Source organism: Theropithecus gelada, chromosome 7a (assembly GCF_003255815.1).
Source record: "Theropithecus gelada isolate Dixy chromosome 7a, Tgel_1.0, whole genome shotgun sequence".
Lineage (NCBI taxonomy): Eukaryota > Metazoa > Chordata > Mammalia > Primates > Cercopithecidae > Theropithecus > Theropithecus gelada.
In genome coordinates this window covers 50,248,323-50,262,669 of record NC_037674.1, presented here as the reverse complement: position 1 = coordinate 50,262,669, position 14,347 = coordinate 50,248,323, and the positions used below count along the sequence as shown (strand labels likewise).

Sequence of the window (14,347 nt, the reverse complement as noted above, 5' to 3'; positions counted from 1 at the left end):
AAAAAAAAAAAAAAAAAAAAAAAAGGCCGGGCGCGGTGGCTCAAGCCTGTAATCCCAGCACTTTGGGAGGCCGAGACGAGCAGATCACGAGGTCAGGAGATGGAGACCATCCTGGTGAACACGGTGAAACCCCGTCTCTACTAAAAATACAAAAAATTAGCCGGATGTGGTGGCGGGCGCCTGTAGTCCCAGCTACTCGGGTGGCTGAGGCAGGAGAATGGCGTGAACCCAGGAGGCGGAGCTTGCAGTGAGCCAAGATCGCACCACTGCTCTCCAGCCTGGAGGACAGAGCCAGACTCTGTCTCAAAATAAAAAAAAAAGAGGCCTTAGCCAATCGCGGCTGGGCAAAGACTTGGGAAGAGGGGAGGCCCCTTTGGCTGTGCCTTAAGCCCCCAAGGCCAGGATTTCTATGAGACCTGAGACCTGGAGCCTGTCATAGGCAACTGCAGTCAGAGAGGCCTCCCTGGCAGAAACCACTCCTTGTCCCCTCCCTGCCACAGGCCTGAAATGTCCATGTTATATGACTCTTGGTGGATGAGACCACCTGACACTTTCCCAGGGTACCCTGTGGCTAAGAGTAGAGTTGGGCAGGCAGTGCCCAGCACCACAGGGGGTGCTGCGGGCCTGTAGGCTTGGTTGGCCCAATTACTGCCCTAATGCCATAGGACAGTGCCTACCAGGGACTCCTTGTCTTGCCAAGGAAGGCCTTAGGCACTGTGCTTTAGACATTTCAAAGAGTTCTCATTCACTTGTGTCTCTGATCACACTAGAGTCCCCATTTCACAGACTGCTGCTCAGTGAATTTGTCATAGGTCACACAGCAAACCAGCAACTAAGCCCGCTGGTCCCCTAATCTGCCCCAGAAAGGTAGTTTCTCAACTGTTCTGAGCTTGACAGCATGACCATCCTCAGGAGCCACAGGCAAAGTGGGCTGAAGCTTGGCATTCCCCTCGAGGTCATCTGGCCATTCTGAATGCCCCTCCCCAGCCTGCTTCCTCCGGCTGAGCCATGTGTCCCCGGAACCCTTCTCAACTCTGTTGCCCACCCTTCCCTCCATCTGCGCCTTCAGTGAAGCAGTTTCTCAAAGGAGGGGTCCTTGGTACCGTGGAGGGACAGGACACCTCTGGGAATTCGTACCCAGCTGCGTTCATGCTGAGTTCTTCATGACCACTCCTTCCAGCCTCAGCTTGTGGATCCAGAGCTGGGTACTGAGCCGTACTGGACCAGTGGGCCCCCTCCTGGGATCGCTGGACTTGGAGCAGAAGAGTTCCTCCAGGACTGGACTGGACACACAAAACGTGGGAACTGTCAACTGCCCTGTTACTCACCTCGTGAAAAAAGCTGGATTTAAATGAGAGCGAATGGAGCTGACAATTCCCAGAAACTCGAATTGGGATGGTGAGATTTTAGTTCAGCCCAGGGCGGTCTCATGCGTGGGTGGTAAAGTTGAGCTTTGAGGTGGTCTTCAGAAGGAGAGGAATACCCTCCGCGGGCAGAGCTTCCCGGGTTCCGGGCCCTTTGGGACATCAACACAGGTCCAGCTGCCCTAAGGCTCCTCCGCACACCCTGGTTCCAATAATAAATCCCTTTCCTCTCTGCTGCCATTGGCCTGACTGGCTTCGGTTACTTGGCACAAAGAAACCTTGCCAAGCAAACGTCCCAGGTGCTGCTCCAAAGGAGACCCCTGTCCTCCTAGAAGCCCCTCCCTGAGGCCGGGTATACACTCGCCGCCCGCAACCCTCACCCTAGCTCCAGCTTCTGCTCCTTTTCCTGCCCACCCCGCCCAGTGAGGAGATCGGCACCCCTTGTATGTGTCTGTGTCTGCCGGGGTTCGTGCCTCACTGTCTCCAAGCCCGGCTTCTATTCCTAGTCCCTTCCTGTTCCCGCAACTCCTGCTTGCTTCCTTCTCCCCTTCCCTCCAGCGGTGGTTCCAAACCTTCTCTTCCATAAGACCCTCGATTCCGTTTCCCAGGGACCCAGGGGTACCCCCTCGCTGGGGGAGAGGCGCAGCCTGTAGTGGGTTTCCCTCCGCGCAGCGCGGGCAGTCGAAGGTCATTCCCGGTCACCTTGCCCGCTCGCTCCCATTGGCTCTGGGGATGGCACGTGACTCAATCCTGGCCAATGGCGTGGTGGGGCCTGTGGCTTGTAGCCGGGCAAGCTTTTGTTTCTTTTTTTTTTTTTTGAGACGGAGTCTCACTCTGTCGCCCAGGCTGGAGTGCAGTGGCCGGATCTCAGCTCACTGCAAGCTCCGCCTCCCGGGTTCACGCCATTCTCCTGCCTCAGCCTCCCGAGTAGCTGGGACTACAGGCGCCCGCCACCTCGCCCGGCTAGTTTTTTGTATTTTTTAGTAGAGACGGGTTTTCACCGTGTTAGCCAGGGTGGCCTCGATTTGCTGACCTCGTGATCCGCCCGTCTCGGCCTCCCAAAGTGCTGGGATTACAGGCGTGAGCCACCGCCCCCGGCCCGGGCAAGCTTTTCTAGGAGCTTCTGGAGGCTGTCCGGGGATCCTCGGCTGAGCGCAGCGTAGCATAGCAGAGATCCTGGGGACAACCAAGGTTGTCCCCAAGAGGGAGAGGCACCTCTCCTCTTGGAGGGAGGCAGAGGGAGACAACCTCTGCCTCCCTCGCCCCTTCCCCTCCCTGAAGGGGAGGACTTGGGGGAGAGGTTAAAGGCACCCGCTTTGGAGTCCCGCCCCAGCCTTGCCATTCACTAGATATATGACTTCCAGCACATTTCTATTCCTCAGTTTCTTAATCTGAAAAATGAACAAAACAACTAGCTTGGCAGAGCGCGGTGACTCACGCCTGTAATCCCAGAATTTTGGGAAGCCGGAACGAGAGGATCGATTGAGCCCGGGAGTTCGAGACCAGCCTGGGTAACATAGTGAGACCTCGTCTCTATGATTTTATATCAAATAATTAAAAAAAAAAAAAAACCTGCCTTTTAGAGCTGTGGGTAGAGTATGAAGTGAGATAACTTGTATAGAGGGCTTAGCACTTGTGTTCAGGGCACAGGCTCTGGGCCCTGCAGCCACTGAACTACAGCCCCAGCTCCTCCGCTCCCTAGCTGTGGGACCTCACCACACCAGGTTCAATTGGTAGCTTCACAGCCAACCTACTATGCAGTCATCAGTGCTGTGTGAACCTTCCTGCCCATCTCTTGGGGCACAAAAGTAGGAGTAAAATTACAGGGCCCTAGGGCCAAGTGCATGATCAGCTTTACTAGGTAATGCCAAAGTGGTTTCCAAATTGGTTAGCCCAAGAGTGTGAGAGGTCCTGCTGCTGCTCATCCTTGCCAGGACCTGGTACGGTATGACTTTTGTGTCTATCCAGTAGTGTGAGGTGGTTTCTTGCCCATTTCCCTGATCACGAATGAGGTCAAGCCATTTGTATTTTCTTAGACAAAACATCTATTTGTGACTCTGCTCCCTCTCCCTAACTCTTACTTTTTGCATTTGTCTTAAGAATAAGCGTTAAAAAGAAATCATTATGGGCTGGGTGCACACCAGTATGCCTGGCTAATTTTTATTTTTATTTTTTTATTATTTTTTTGAGACGGAGTCTCGCTTTGTCGCCCAGGCTGGAGTGCAGTGGCACCATCTTGGCTCACTGCAAGCTCCGCCTCCCGGGTTCACGCCATTCTCCTGCCTCAGCCTCCGAGTAGCTGGGACTACAGGCGCCCGCCACCACGCCCGGCTGATTTTTTGTATTTTTAGTAGAGACGGGGTTTCACCGTGTTAGCCAGGATGGTCTTGATCTCCTGACCTCATGATCCACCCGCCTCGGCCTCCCAAAGTGCTGGGATTACAGGCGTGAGCCACCGCGCCCGGCAACCTGGCTAATTTTTAAATTTTGTTGTGTAGAGAGGAGGGTCTCGCTATGTTGCCAGGACTGGTTTCAGACTCATCAAGTGATCCTCCCGCGTTGACCTCCCAAAGTGCTGGGATTACAGGCATGAGCCACCGCACCCAGCCACTCATTTAATCCAGCTTTTAATTTAATTGAAGGGTCTAGCTTGAGAAATTCTTAAGGTCAAGATATTCTCCAATATTTTCTTCTTAATTTGAAAAGGATCGGAGATTCATCATTTCTACTGGATGCCACTTCTGCCAGAAGTCTCCCAGGATCCCCGCCTCGCCAGCCACCGCGTGCTGTTTCCATCTCAAATGCCTCTGGGCCTGGTTCTGCCCTTCATCACTCAGCTCCCTCCTAGACGCGTCCTTTTAATTTCCATGTGGCCAGAAGTTGTGAAGTGTGATACCAATGAGTGGTTACCAGTGAAGTACTATAGTACCATTTTTTTTTCACAAGATTAAAAAAAATCAGCAATGGACGCTCAAGACTGTCCCAATGTCACCCTCTTTTTCTAGCATTTCAAAATGCCAGAGGCTGGGTGTGGTGGTTCACGCCTGTAATCCCAACACTTTGGGATGCTGAAGCAGAAGGATCATTTCAGCCCAGGAGTTCAAGACCAGCTTGGGCAGCGTGGCAAGACCTCATCTCTTCAAAAAGTTTTTAAGAAAAAATTAGCCAGGCGTGGTGGCATGCACCTGTAGTCCCAGCTATCTGGGAGGCTGAAATGGGTGCCGCCTGAGCCCAGTTTGAGGCTGCAGTGAGCTATAATTGTGCCACTGCACTCCAGCCTGCATGACACAGCAAGACAATGTCTCAAAAACAAAACAAAACCACATATATATGTATGTATACACACACACACAAAATAAAAAACGCCAGATAGGAAACCCTGCTAGCCTGACTTCACGTGGTTACCTAAACAGGTGTCGTCAGTACGTCGTCAAGGATGGCGGAGGCAATTACCAGTCCACACAAGGCCTGCCTCTCTGCACATCTTCAGAGTATGCCCAGAGGAGTGTGCATCATGGTAGAGAAAGGCTCTGGGGATAGGCCTGAGCTCCACTGGCAGTGCCCCAGGGTTCCACGCCCAGCAGGTCGCCTGGCATCACCTTTCTAGAAAAGCTTCTAAGCCCATGCCCTGGTGAAAATACATCCTGATTCTCAGAGGATGGCCCCCAAATCCATTAATCCTGGCCCCACCTTTTCCCAATTCCCCTCCCCTCCACCCACTGACCCAAGGCACCAGCCATAGTTCCCCAATGCCAGGTCCTTTGATGCCACTGCATTTCCGTATGTATTCATATGTACGTATGCACGCATGTATTCCTCTGCAAGAATTGCTCGTCTCCAGGTGCAAACTCTGACTCTTCCAGCTTTAACGTTACCACCTGTGGGAAGCCTTCCAGAAGTTCTGTGGCTGCTGCAGCTTCTGTCTCCCACCAGTGGTAGCCTGCTGTTCAGTCCCAGTGATGCTGTAGTCTAAAGAATCCATCTCCGTCTAGATAACCCTGTGGGTCCTCCCTTATCGTCTGACCCAGCAGGAGCTCAACAGGGGCTCAATCAAGGTGACCCGCTGGCCCTGTGCCTGCCAGGACACTGATGTGACATCACTGGAGTCAGTTCTGATGATAAGGTAATGCCGGAGAACCCTGCTAACACAGAAGGTAAGCTGAGAGTGAGCTCAGTGAGCCTTCCCTTTGAAGAAGGGGTGAGTGAATGGGAGAAGATTCAGGACAAATCAAGGGGTCAGGAGTAGTTCACTCAGTCCCCTTTCACTCTGAAGGAGCTCACCTCTCCCCAGTACTGTCCACTGGAAGGGCCACTCAAAGCAACAGAGAGACCTGCTTGTGTGAAGAGGTAGAGGTTTATTGAAATATAAACATTCGAGAACATGTAAGATAGAAAATAACCACAACATATACAGACACTTGCTGCAGGAGGACATCTGAGGTATTTATTCACTGCCTAGGCTACCCAGGTGCTATCACATTTTTCTGGTTAGAATACACATAAGATGGGGAGCAGGGAGGGGACAGAGCTGCCCTGGCTGATGGCACCTTCAGGGAAAGCTCTGCTTGGGCCAAGGCCCCACTCCTGGGGGTACCTGCTGGCACCCCCCATCACTCTCTGGGTGAGACCCTGCTGTTGTCCTTGAGGGCAGTGAGGGTCCACTCCAACGGTGTGGCCAGGCGAGCTGCCTGGGGAAAGCGAGAGGATCCAGTGACCAGAAGGACACAGTGTGTTGTCCCTGCATCCTCTGGGTGGGAAGAGTCCATCCTTTGTGACCAAACCCCTGAGAAAGACATACTGGCCAAATGTCTGAGACACCTTCACATGGGCCCAGTGCCAGCCAACTGGGCTCCTCACTGGCACCAGGTCCCAGATGCCCTTCTCTGCCCACACCCTGCGGGCTGAGGCTAGACGAGGTCAGCCCCCGGGAAATGGGGGGCGTGTGTGTGTGAGTGTGGGAGTGGGGGTGACCGCGTGTGGAGGGCTGAGAGAAGACGCAGTTGAGCAGAGCTGCAGCTTACCAGGCTGAGGTATCTGTTTGTGCCCAAGCTTTTGATTCCCTTTCCTCTCCTACACAGGACTGAATACAAGCTGCGCCACCACACACACACACGCCATGTGTGGTGTCTCCCACTGCCACAGCCCCATGTCCCAGTGGTGGTGTTCTGCTGAACATTCCAGGGCTTCCTCGACTGAGGTGAGCCGCACATAAGAACTGCCTTTTCTTTATAGCACAGGAGCTGCCTGCTCCCGCCCAGGGTTCAGGAGGAGCTGTGGAGTTCTTCATCTCCTCATACCCTGGGGCGGCTCAACCTCTGGCAAAGTCAGCAAGGACCCCAGCCTGCCTGTGCCCTGAGCTGGGAATGCTGAGTGATGGGGAGATGTCCTGCTGCCTCCCTGGTCAGCTGGGGGTGGGGGTGTGGCAGAAAACGGTCTTCAGAACTGGTGTGGTTTCAGGGCCCGACCAGCGTGAGAGCAGGCCTCTCCACTCCACGTTCCCGCCCCCGCGATCCCTGAGTCGTCTCCCCTGCCTGCCTCCACCCGCCTCCTCACTGGGCTTGAGGGAAGGGCCAGAGGGGCCGGGGTACCCAATCACTTGCTTGACTTTGGGGGTGATCTGTTTTCATTTCTTTGGTGCTACAACAACAATAAAAATTTTAAAATAAAAAAACAAAAGTCAGCAAAACACATATAAAAAAGATTTCAGAGATGCAAATACTTCCTGAAGACTCAAACATCAACAATTACAAATCTGAGGTATTTCAATGAACCTGACAGCGGCACATGTGGGGATGGTGAGGCCAAGATGGCCCCATAAGAAACAGAAGAGAGAAGAGGGCTGGGGAAAGGACGAGTGGGCTGTTCTTGGGAGAGCAGGCCGATAAGGGCAAGTGGGGAGCATGAGGTTTGGGGGGTCAGAGAAGGGTCCGTGTGAAGCAGGTGCCAGGGCTGGACAGCCCCAAGGTTCTGCCTTCTCATCAGCAGATGCCCTGTGGGCCCTGGCCCTCAACTGCCCTCACAGCCTCTTCCTTCAGATCATTAGAAGGGGGATCTGGGACCCTGAGGACTGATTCAAGACTTGCGTTTGAGGGACCCATACCCCAGGAACCTAACAGTAGGCAAGGTGGTCTGGAAGGGCCCCATCCCATGCTCAGCAGAGAAGCATGAAGGCATGCTCTTGGCTCCTAGCAGCCCCACATGGGACTTAAAAACAGGGGAAGAGACTAGTGGCCCTGGGGTCATGGCAGAAGGCAGGGGCAGGGAAATAAATTAAAGGGGAAGGGAAATGGAGGGCCTCCAGCCCTGTGTCGGCTGACAGATTGTCAATACACTGTGCCCCGAGCTGGGAGGTGGCTGGGGAACCCTGGAGGAAGCTGGACACCCACAGACCCCCACCCAGTTCTCCAGGACAATCCCTGATTGGACAACGCTGTCTGTCCTGCCCCTCTAGCCTCTCCCTGCCCCCAGAGTACAGCAGGACCTGAATGGAACCTGGACAGACGGGCACATCCAAACTCTCAATGTCTGGCCAAATGGTGCTCGTCGACGTGGGCTCCGTGAGATGAGGTAAATTCTGTGCATCAACTTCCTTCACTCTTGACAGGAGAGTGGCAAGTGGGAAGCTGGGTCCTGCCCATCAGAGGGACCAGCTGGTGGAGGGCTCTGCGCTGGGGGTGCCCCGGGATGAGGTAGGACTTGGTGAGCAGTGAGAGCTGCTGCTGCTGCTGGCGCTGCTGCCGAGGCTCTGGGGAGCAGACCCCGTGATGAGGTGGACCACAGGCTTCTGGGCAAACAGCACACCTTGGTAGGGGGGAGAGAAGCAAGTGTGGGCAGAGGAAGAGCGAAGGGGCGGGCCAGCTCCTTTCAGTAAGTATTCACTGCTGGCCTAGCCCTGTGCCTGACTCCGCTGTAGACACTGCATTAGGGGGTGATGGGAGAAGATCCAAATGCTGTCCTGCCTTGAAGTGCTGATGGGCTGGGGAGGGGGACAGATAGGTTGTCAGAGTAATTTTGCTAAAATGTCATAAATGCTCTGAGACAGGTGTACCCAGGGTACACAAAGAGGAACAGCAAGTCCAGGTGCGGTGGCTCACAACTATAATCCCAGCACTTTGGAACGCTGAGGCGGGAGAATAGCTCAAGGCCAGGAGTTTGAGACCACACTGGGCAATACAGGAAGACCCTTGTCTCTGCAGAAAAAAAAAAATTTTTTTTTTTTTTTTTTTTTTGAGATGGAGGTTCGCTCTGTCACCCAGGCCAGAGTGCAGTGGCGCGATCTCGGCTCACTGCAAGCTCCACCTCCGGGGTTCACGCCATTCTCCTGCCTCAGCCTCTGGAGTAGCTGGGACTACAGGCACCTGCCACCACACCCGGCTAATTATTTGTATTTTTAGTAGAGACGGGGTTTCACCGTGTTAGCCAGGATGGTCTCGATCTCCTGACCTCGTGATCCGCCGGTCTCAGCCTCCCAAAGTGCTGGGATTACAGGCTTGAGCCACCGCGCCCGTTTTTTTTTTTGTTTTTGTTTTTGTTTTTTTTTTTTCTGAGATGGAGTCTCGCTCTGTCGCCCAGGCTGGAGTGTAGTCGTGCGTCTCGGCTCACTGCAACCTCCACCTCCCGGGTTCATGCCATTCTCCTGCCACAGGGTCCTGGGTAGCTGAGACTACAGGCGCCCGCCACCACGCCTGGCTAATTTTTTGTATTTTTAGTAGAGACGGGGTTTCACTGTGTGTTAGCCAGGATGGTCTCGATCTCCTGACTTCGTGATCCGCCCGCCTCGGCCTCCCAAAGTGCTGGGATTACAGGTGTGAGACACCACGCCCGACAATGCTGTGCTTAACAAGTGTCAGGTGGGCTTGTTCCCAAGCTCATCCGTAAACCAATGAAATGGGAATGGGAAAGGGACTGCTGTTTTTATGAATACTAAGTTGTTTCTTTCTTTCTTTTTTTTTTTTTTGAGACAAGGTCTTGCTTTGTCACTCAGGCTGGAATGCAGTGGTACAATCATGGCTCACTGCAGCCTCGACCTTCTGGGTTCAAGTGATCCTCCTGCCTCAGCCTCCCAAGTAGCTGGGACCACAGATGTGCACCACTATGCCCGGCTAATTTTGTTTTGTATTTTGTAGATTTGGGATTTTGCTATGTTGCTCAGGTTGATCTTAAACTCCTAGGCTCAAGTGATCCTCTTGCCTTAGCCTCCCAAAGTGCAAAGATTACAGGCATGAGCCACCATGCCCAGTCATGAATACTAAGTTAAACCCTTGGAAAGACTCTGTAAAGGTGCGAAATCTACCAACCAACAAAACACTGTTGCCAAATTAGGTTTAGGAAGAGATAACTATAAAAGACTGGGGGGCGGGGACCTTAACAATGTAAGCTGATTCTGCTATACCGGGGTTCCTTTGCCTGTGTCTCAGTCTGCAAAAGGAAGAGAAGAGCTGAACCAGTCAGAGAAAGGCTGTGCATGAGAAGACGGGGGGATTGTGGGACACTGACTGACTGCTTCCATTAACGAGCCAACCACTGGTCTAAAAGGGTTAGGTGAAAGATTTCTGCCAAAGTGGGAGGGACCTACCATCCTGTTAACAATCCACAGTCTCTACGCGTCCAGAGGACCACCTAACCTTTGCAACTCTGAGACCAGGAAAAAGGAAGCCACCGTGGGAGGTGTTCAGACGGAGGGCAAGAGGCAGGGTCAGCCACAGAGCTGCGCTGGGGCTGGCTGCAGCCACGTGGGCCTCCCGCAGAGCTCCAGGGCCTCACCTGCGTAGGTGGTACCATCGATGTCCACGGACATGTTAATGCTCCCAATGCTACTCGTGGTCAGGTTCAGTGCTGCAGCCGAGGCCTCTGCTCTGTCTTCTGCTGGGGACAGGGAGACAGTGGGCCTGGTCAAGCCTTCCACAGCACTCCTGCTGTCCTCTCTGATGCTGCCTGGCCACCCCTGGTCAAAGCCTCACGCTGTCAGAAGGCACCTATGTAACCTTCTCCTGAGTGTAGGGTATGGCAGGAGATCCCAGTCTCGCTAACCTCCTGTTGCTGGCTTTTTCCACTGACACAGTTCATCTCCCCAATTCCCTCTGCTCCCAGAGCAAAGGAATCACAGCAGGCAAGGAGGCCGACCCCAGCCCCACCACTCTGCACTGGTACTTTCCACGTGATGGGCAAACCCTGAGCTACACTACACACCAGGCCCAGGAAATCAGAGATCAACGAGACCCAGCCCCAACTTTGAGGACCCACCTTGCCCCTTCTTTCCTTTGACTGAATCCCTCAAAGAGATGAGTCTATGTCCTCAGCCCCTCCCTTCCATTACCACCTGGGCAGCTGGCGTTTGTAGAAGGCTGCAAGTGCTGGCACACACGGCCTCTGCCTGGCTCACCCCAGACTCAGAATTCTTCCCAGTGAGCTGTCTTTTCTAACAGCCCTTTGCTTTGTGTAGGAGCAGGGCACCTGGCCCTGGGTGAGCTGTTACCTCTCAGTTTCTTTCTGCTCCCCAGGGGCAATGGGGTAGGGAGGGGCGGCCTGGGAATATGTACAGCTCCCTTCACACCTGGCTCCTTCCCACACATCTCATTCATGTTTGCTTTGAGATAGCATCAGGACCAGAATGGGAAAGAATGTGTATGAATGGGAAAAGGGGCGTGTGGCTTGGGGAAGAGAATGTGGGGCACTAGAACGACGTGAAGAGGAAGGGAAAGGATGTCAATTATGCTGCCAAACTTGTGTTTCCTCCTTCTCTTTATATTCCTGAGTCCCGCTGTCTAGCCCGGGGCAACCTGGCCCCTCGCTGAGCCTCAGGAACATGGGGTGTCTTCCTCCCCGACCTGCAGAGGGTGCCCTGCTCTTGCCTACATCCAGTGAGGTGCTGCGGTAAAGGCTGGTGGGGAAACGCTGCAGCTCTCTGAAGGCCTTTGGCTCCTCCTCTGTGAATAACTGCTTTTCCCTCTTATTAGAGAACAGAGCACCGCCTGAGGCAACATGTGGTCCCCTCTACTAAACAACCTCAGCTTGGTGAACTGAGATCTCAGTGCCTCTCTTCTGGGGGCCTAGAAGGCAGAACCTGGAGGGGCCTCTTCCAGGTCAGGAGTATGTGCCTCACCACCCCTGCCCCCAGTCTCAGGAGGCGTGAATGGGCGTAGGGTTTCCCAGTAAGGGAAGGCTCTGCCCTGAGCCTGGCTCACCCCTGCCGTTGATCCTAATCTTCATGGGGAGCTGTCGTGCCATGGTGAAAAAGTTGCGCTGGAAGGCCTGCTGCACCAGGCGCTGCTCCTCCTCGGACAGCCTTGACGCCTTCTTCTCAGCAGGCTCCCCTGACTCCAGCCGCTCCCTCAGCTGCTCCAGCGCGGCGGTCCGAGTACCAGCCTGCTGGTTTGCCAAGGTCACGGGCGCAGCCAGGCGATTTGGCACAGGCACTGTTGTCACTGGGGCTCCATCACCTGCGAAAGAACTGGAGCTGGACCAATCCACAATTGACCCTCTTGCCCAAAAACCCCAGTCTTGAACACAGGGAAACTGGCATCCCTTCCTCCCTTTCTTCCTTCTCCCCCAGGAGCCCTACTGACCTTTCCTGAGAGTGGTTGCTGGGGATATCCGAGGGCTACTGGTATTGCTGCCACTGCTGGAGCCAAGCCCAAGGATGGGAAAGCGGATCTTGGGTGGGGAGAGGAGGGCAGGGGCCCCGGCAGCAGCAGCAGCAGCAGTAGCCGCAGCAGGTGAGTAGCCAAAGAGGGAGGAGCTGTAGCTGGGCCGCCGGCCCTCCCTGCGGTTGCCATCAATGGCTGCCTGGAGCTCGGCTGGGGAACTCAAGGCTTTCTTCTCACACTCATAGGCATATAGATACTTCATGTACCTGGAGGAAAGGAAGCAAGCAGGAAGAATAATCCAAAACAGCACCAGAGATCACCCAGTTGAGGTTGGTGGATCTCTGGAAGCAGTCTCTGCTGGCCAGGACTCTAGGGCAAAGGATCGCAACCTTGGTGTACTTGGCAGAAAAGTCTGGGACGGCTGGACACTCTGCCCCAGCCTCCTCTAACTGCCACTCAATCCTAAATAGGCTCTACTTTGAAGGACCATTCATTAGGGGAAATAAATAACATCTTAGTTGGTGTTTCACATTTGTTTTGGTGCTTTTTTAGTGCCCTGGGAAAAATTAGGCCCATGTTTTACAAGGGCTTTCTGGCTTCTTGATCTTATTCAGAGCTGGGCTAGTCAGATAGGAGCAATTCTTCCTATTGTGCATGGGACCTAGACACTGTCATTCTTTGTGTCTTAGGTCCCAAGAAGCAGTTCTCTACCCAGGAACCTCGCCATTCTGGTTGTAGCTACACCATGCTACCTAACTGATGTCAGCTGTACATTGCATACTCTTCACAGAACAACTTCCAGAGTGCTCCAGAAGAACAGACTCCTCTCTGGCCCTCATTCTTCAGTGCTACTATTGGTTTCACCGCTTCCATCACCCATGTAATTAACTCAAATGCTGACAAAACCAGATCACCAATCCAAGGGGGCCTTCCTGCCTGCCTTTCTCTGGGTCCTCTGCCACTGCGTAAGCTGAATGTCAGGTAAGAGGAGCCACTGGGGTGGAGATGCTGTTTGGAAGACAATGTCCTGGAAGGGGCACAGGTCTTAGAGACAGAAGCTCAGGTCTGAATCTCAGCTCTCCCACTTACTGGCTGGTATGGCCTTAGCCAAATTATTTAACCCTGGAGACTTCATTTTTGTAATGTGGAAAATGGGGGCATACCTACTTTACAGGGTTGACTGTGAGGTTTAAATGAAATAGTAAAGTACCAGCACAGAGTAGACACTTGGTAAATGGCGGTTCTCATCACTACTTGGTTTAGTGAGGGATTAATCTCAGAAAGCTTCCCACTGTTTCGGGAATCCACTCATCTTGCTAACTATACAAAGGAATTTCCTTCCTTCCTCTCCTCTAGGTTACAACATCCCCTTTCTTTAGCCTCAGCTTCCTTCCCCCAGGCCCTGGCCACTCACTGGGTCCTGAGGGTGAAGGCGGCGCTGGTGATGGATGTGGGCAGGTTCAGGCCTTTGGTGATCTCCCTCCAGATCTTCTTGTTGATGATCTCCACCAGGCCCCCCTTCTCGGTCACCAGCTTATACAGCATGTACAGGTCTAGGATCTGCTTGGCCATGATGGGGATTCGGTTGATGGGGGTCCCTGTGGTTGTCCGAGAGAAAGAGACAGCGGGATCATCATCAGGCTGAGAAGGATTCCGCGTATGCCCACTTTAACTGAGCTGGAAACAATGCTCATGAATCTGTTTGGAAGTGTAGTTTAACTCAAACTCCCCAAGCCTGAAGACTCAGACTAGCTGTCAGGACAGGTCCAATGCACAGGCTATGTGGGCCTTTGGCAAAGCACTTAGACTCTCTGGTTCTGTTTTGCCGTCTGTAAATAAGAGGGCCAGACTAGATGATTTCAAAGGTGCTTGTTTTTTAGTTTGTGTGTGTGCGTGTTTTTGTTTTGTTAGCAGTATGATTCCAGACTATTCCTAGTGATCTGGCGACTTATCTCTGCAGCTTTCAGACTCCATTTAGAGGCAGCTTCCTCCAGGAAACCTTTCTCTGACTTCCTGAAGGGGAGCCCTGCCTAGTTACCCTCCTGGCAGCGCTCAGTGCTGCTTGTAAGAGTGTGCTCCTTGGCTGGGCGCCGTGGCTCACGCCTGTAATCCCAGCACTTTGGAAGGCCGAGGCGAACAGATCACGAGGTCAGGAGATTGAGACCATCCTGGCTAAGATGGTGAAACCCCATCTCTACTAAAAATACAAAAAAAAATTAGCCTGGCTTGGTGGCAGGCGCCTGTAGTCCCAGCTACTCAGGAGGCTGAGACAAGAGAATGGCGTGAACCCGGGAGGCGGAGCTTGCAGTGAGCTGAGATCGTGCCACTGCACTCCAGCCTGGGCGACAGAGCAAGACTCCCTCTTGAAAAAAAAAAAGAGTGTGCTTGTTTGCACAT

General features: G+C 53.4%; 1 protein-coding gene across 1 annotated transcript in view; it reads right to left on the bottom strand.

The window, feature by feature from the left end:
• Positions 1 to 7,527: 7,527 nt before the first annotated feature.
• Positions 7,528 to 14,347, bottom strand: part of ARID3B (AT-rich interaction domain 3B) — a 58,976-nt gene continuing 52,156 nt past the window's right edge. Inside the window, exons 5-9 of the mRNA XM_025390834.1 lie at positions 13,365 to 13,548; positions 11,930 to 12,216; positions 11,549 to 11,803; positions 10,128 to 10,229; positions 7,528 to 8,165 (exon numbers count right to left, since the gene is read on the bottom strand). Coding sequence (XP_025246619.1) covers positions 8,002 to 8,165; positions 10,128 to 10,229; positions 11,549 to 11,803; positions 11,930 to 12,216; positions 13,365 to 13,548 — 992 coding nt within the window. The 3' untranslated portion in view covers positions 7,528 to 8,001. The remainder of the gene's footprint in view (positions 8,166 to 10,127; positions 10,230 to 11,548; positions 11,804 to 11,929; positions 12,217 to 13,364; positions 13,549 to 14,347) is intronic.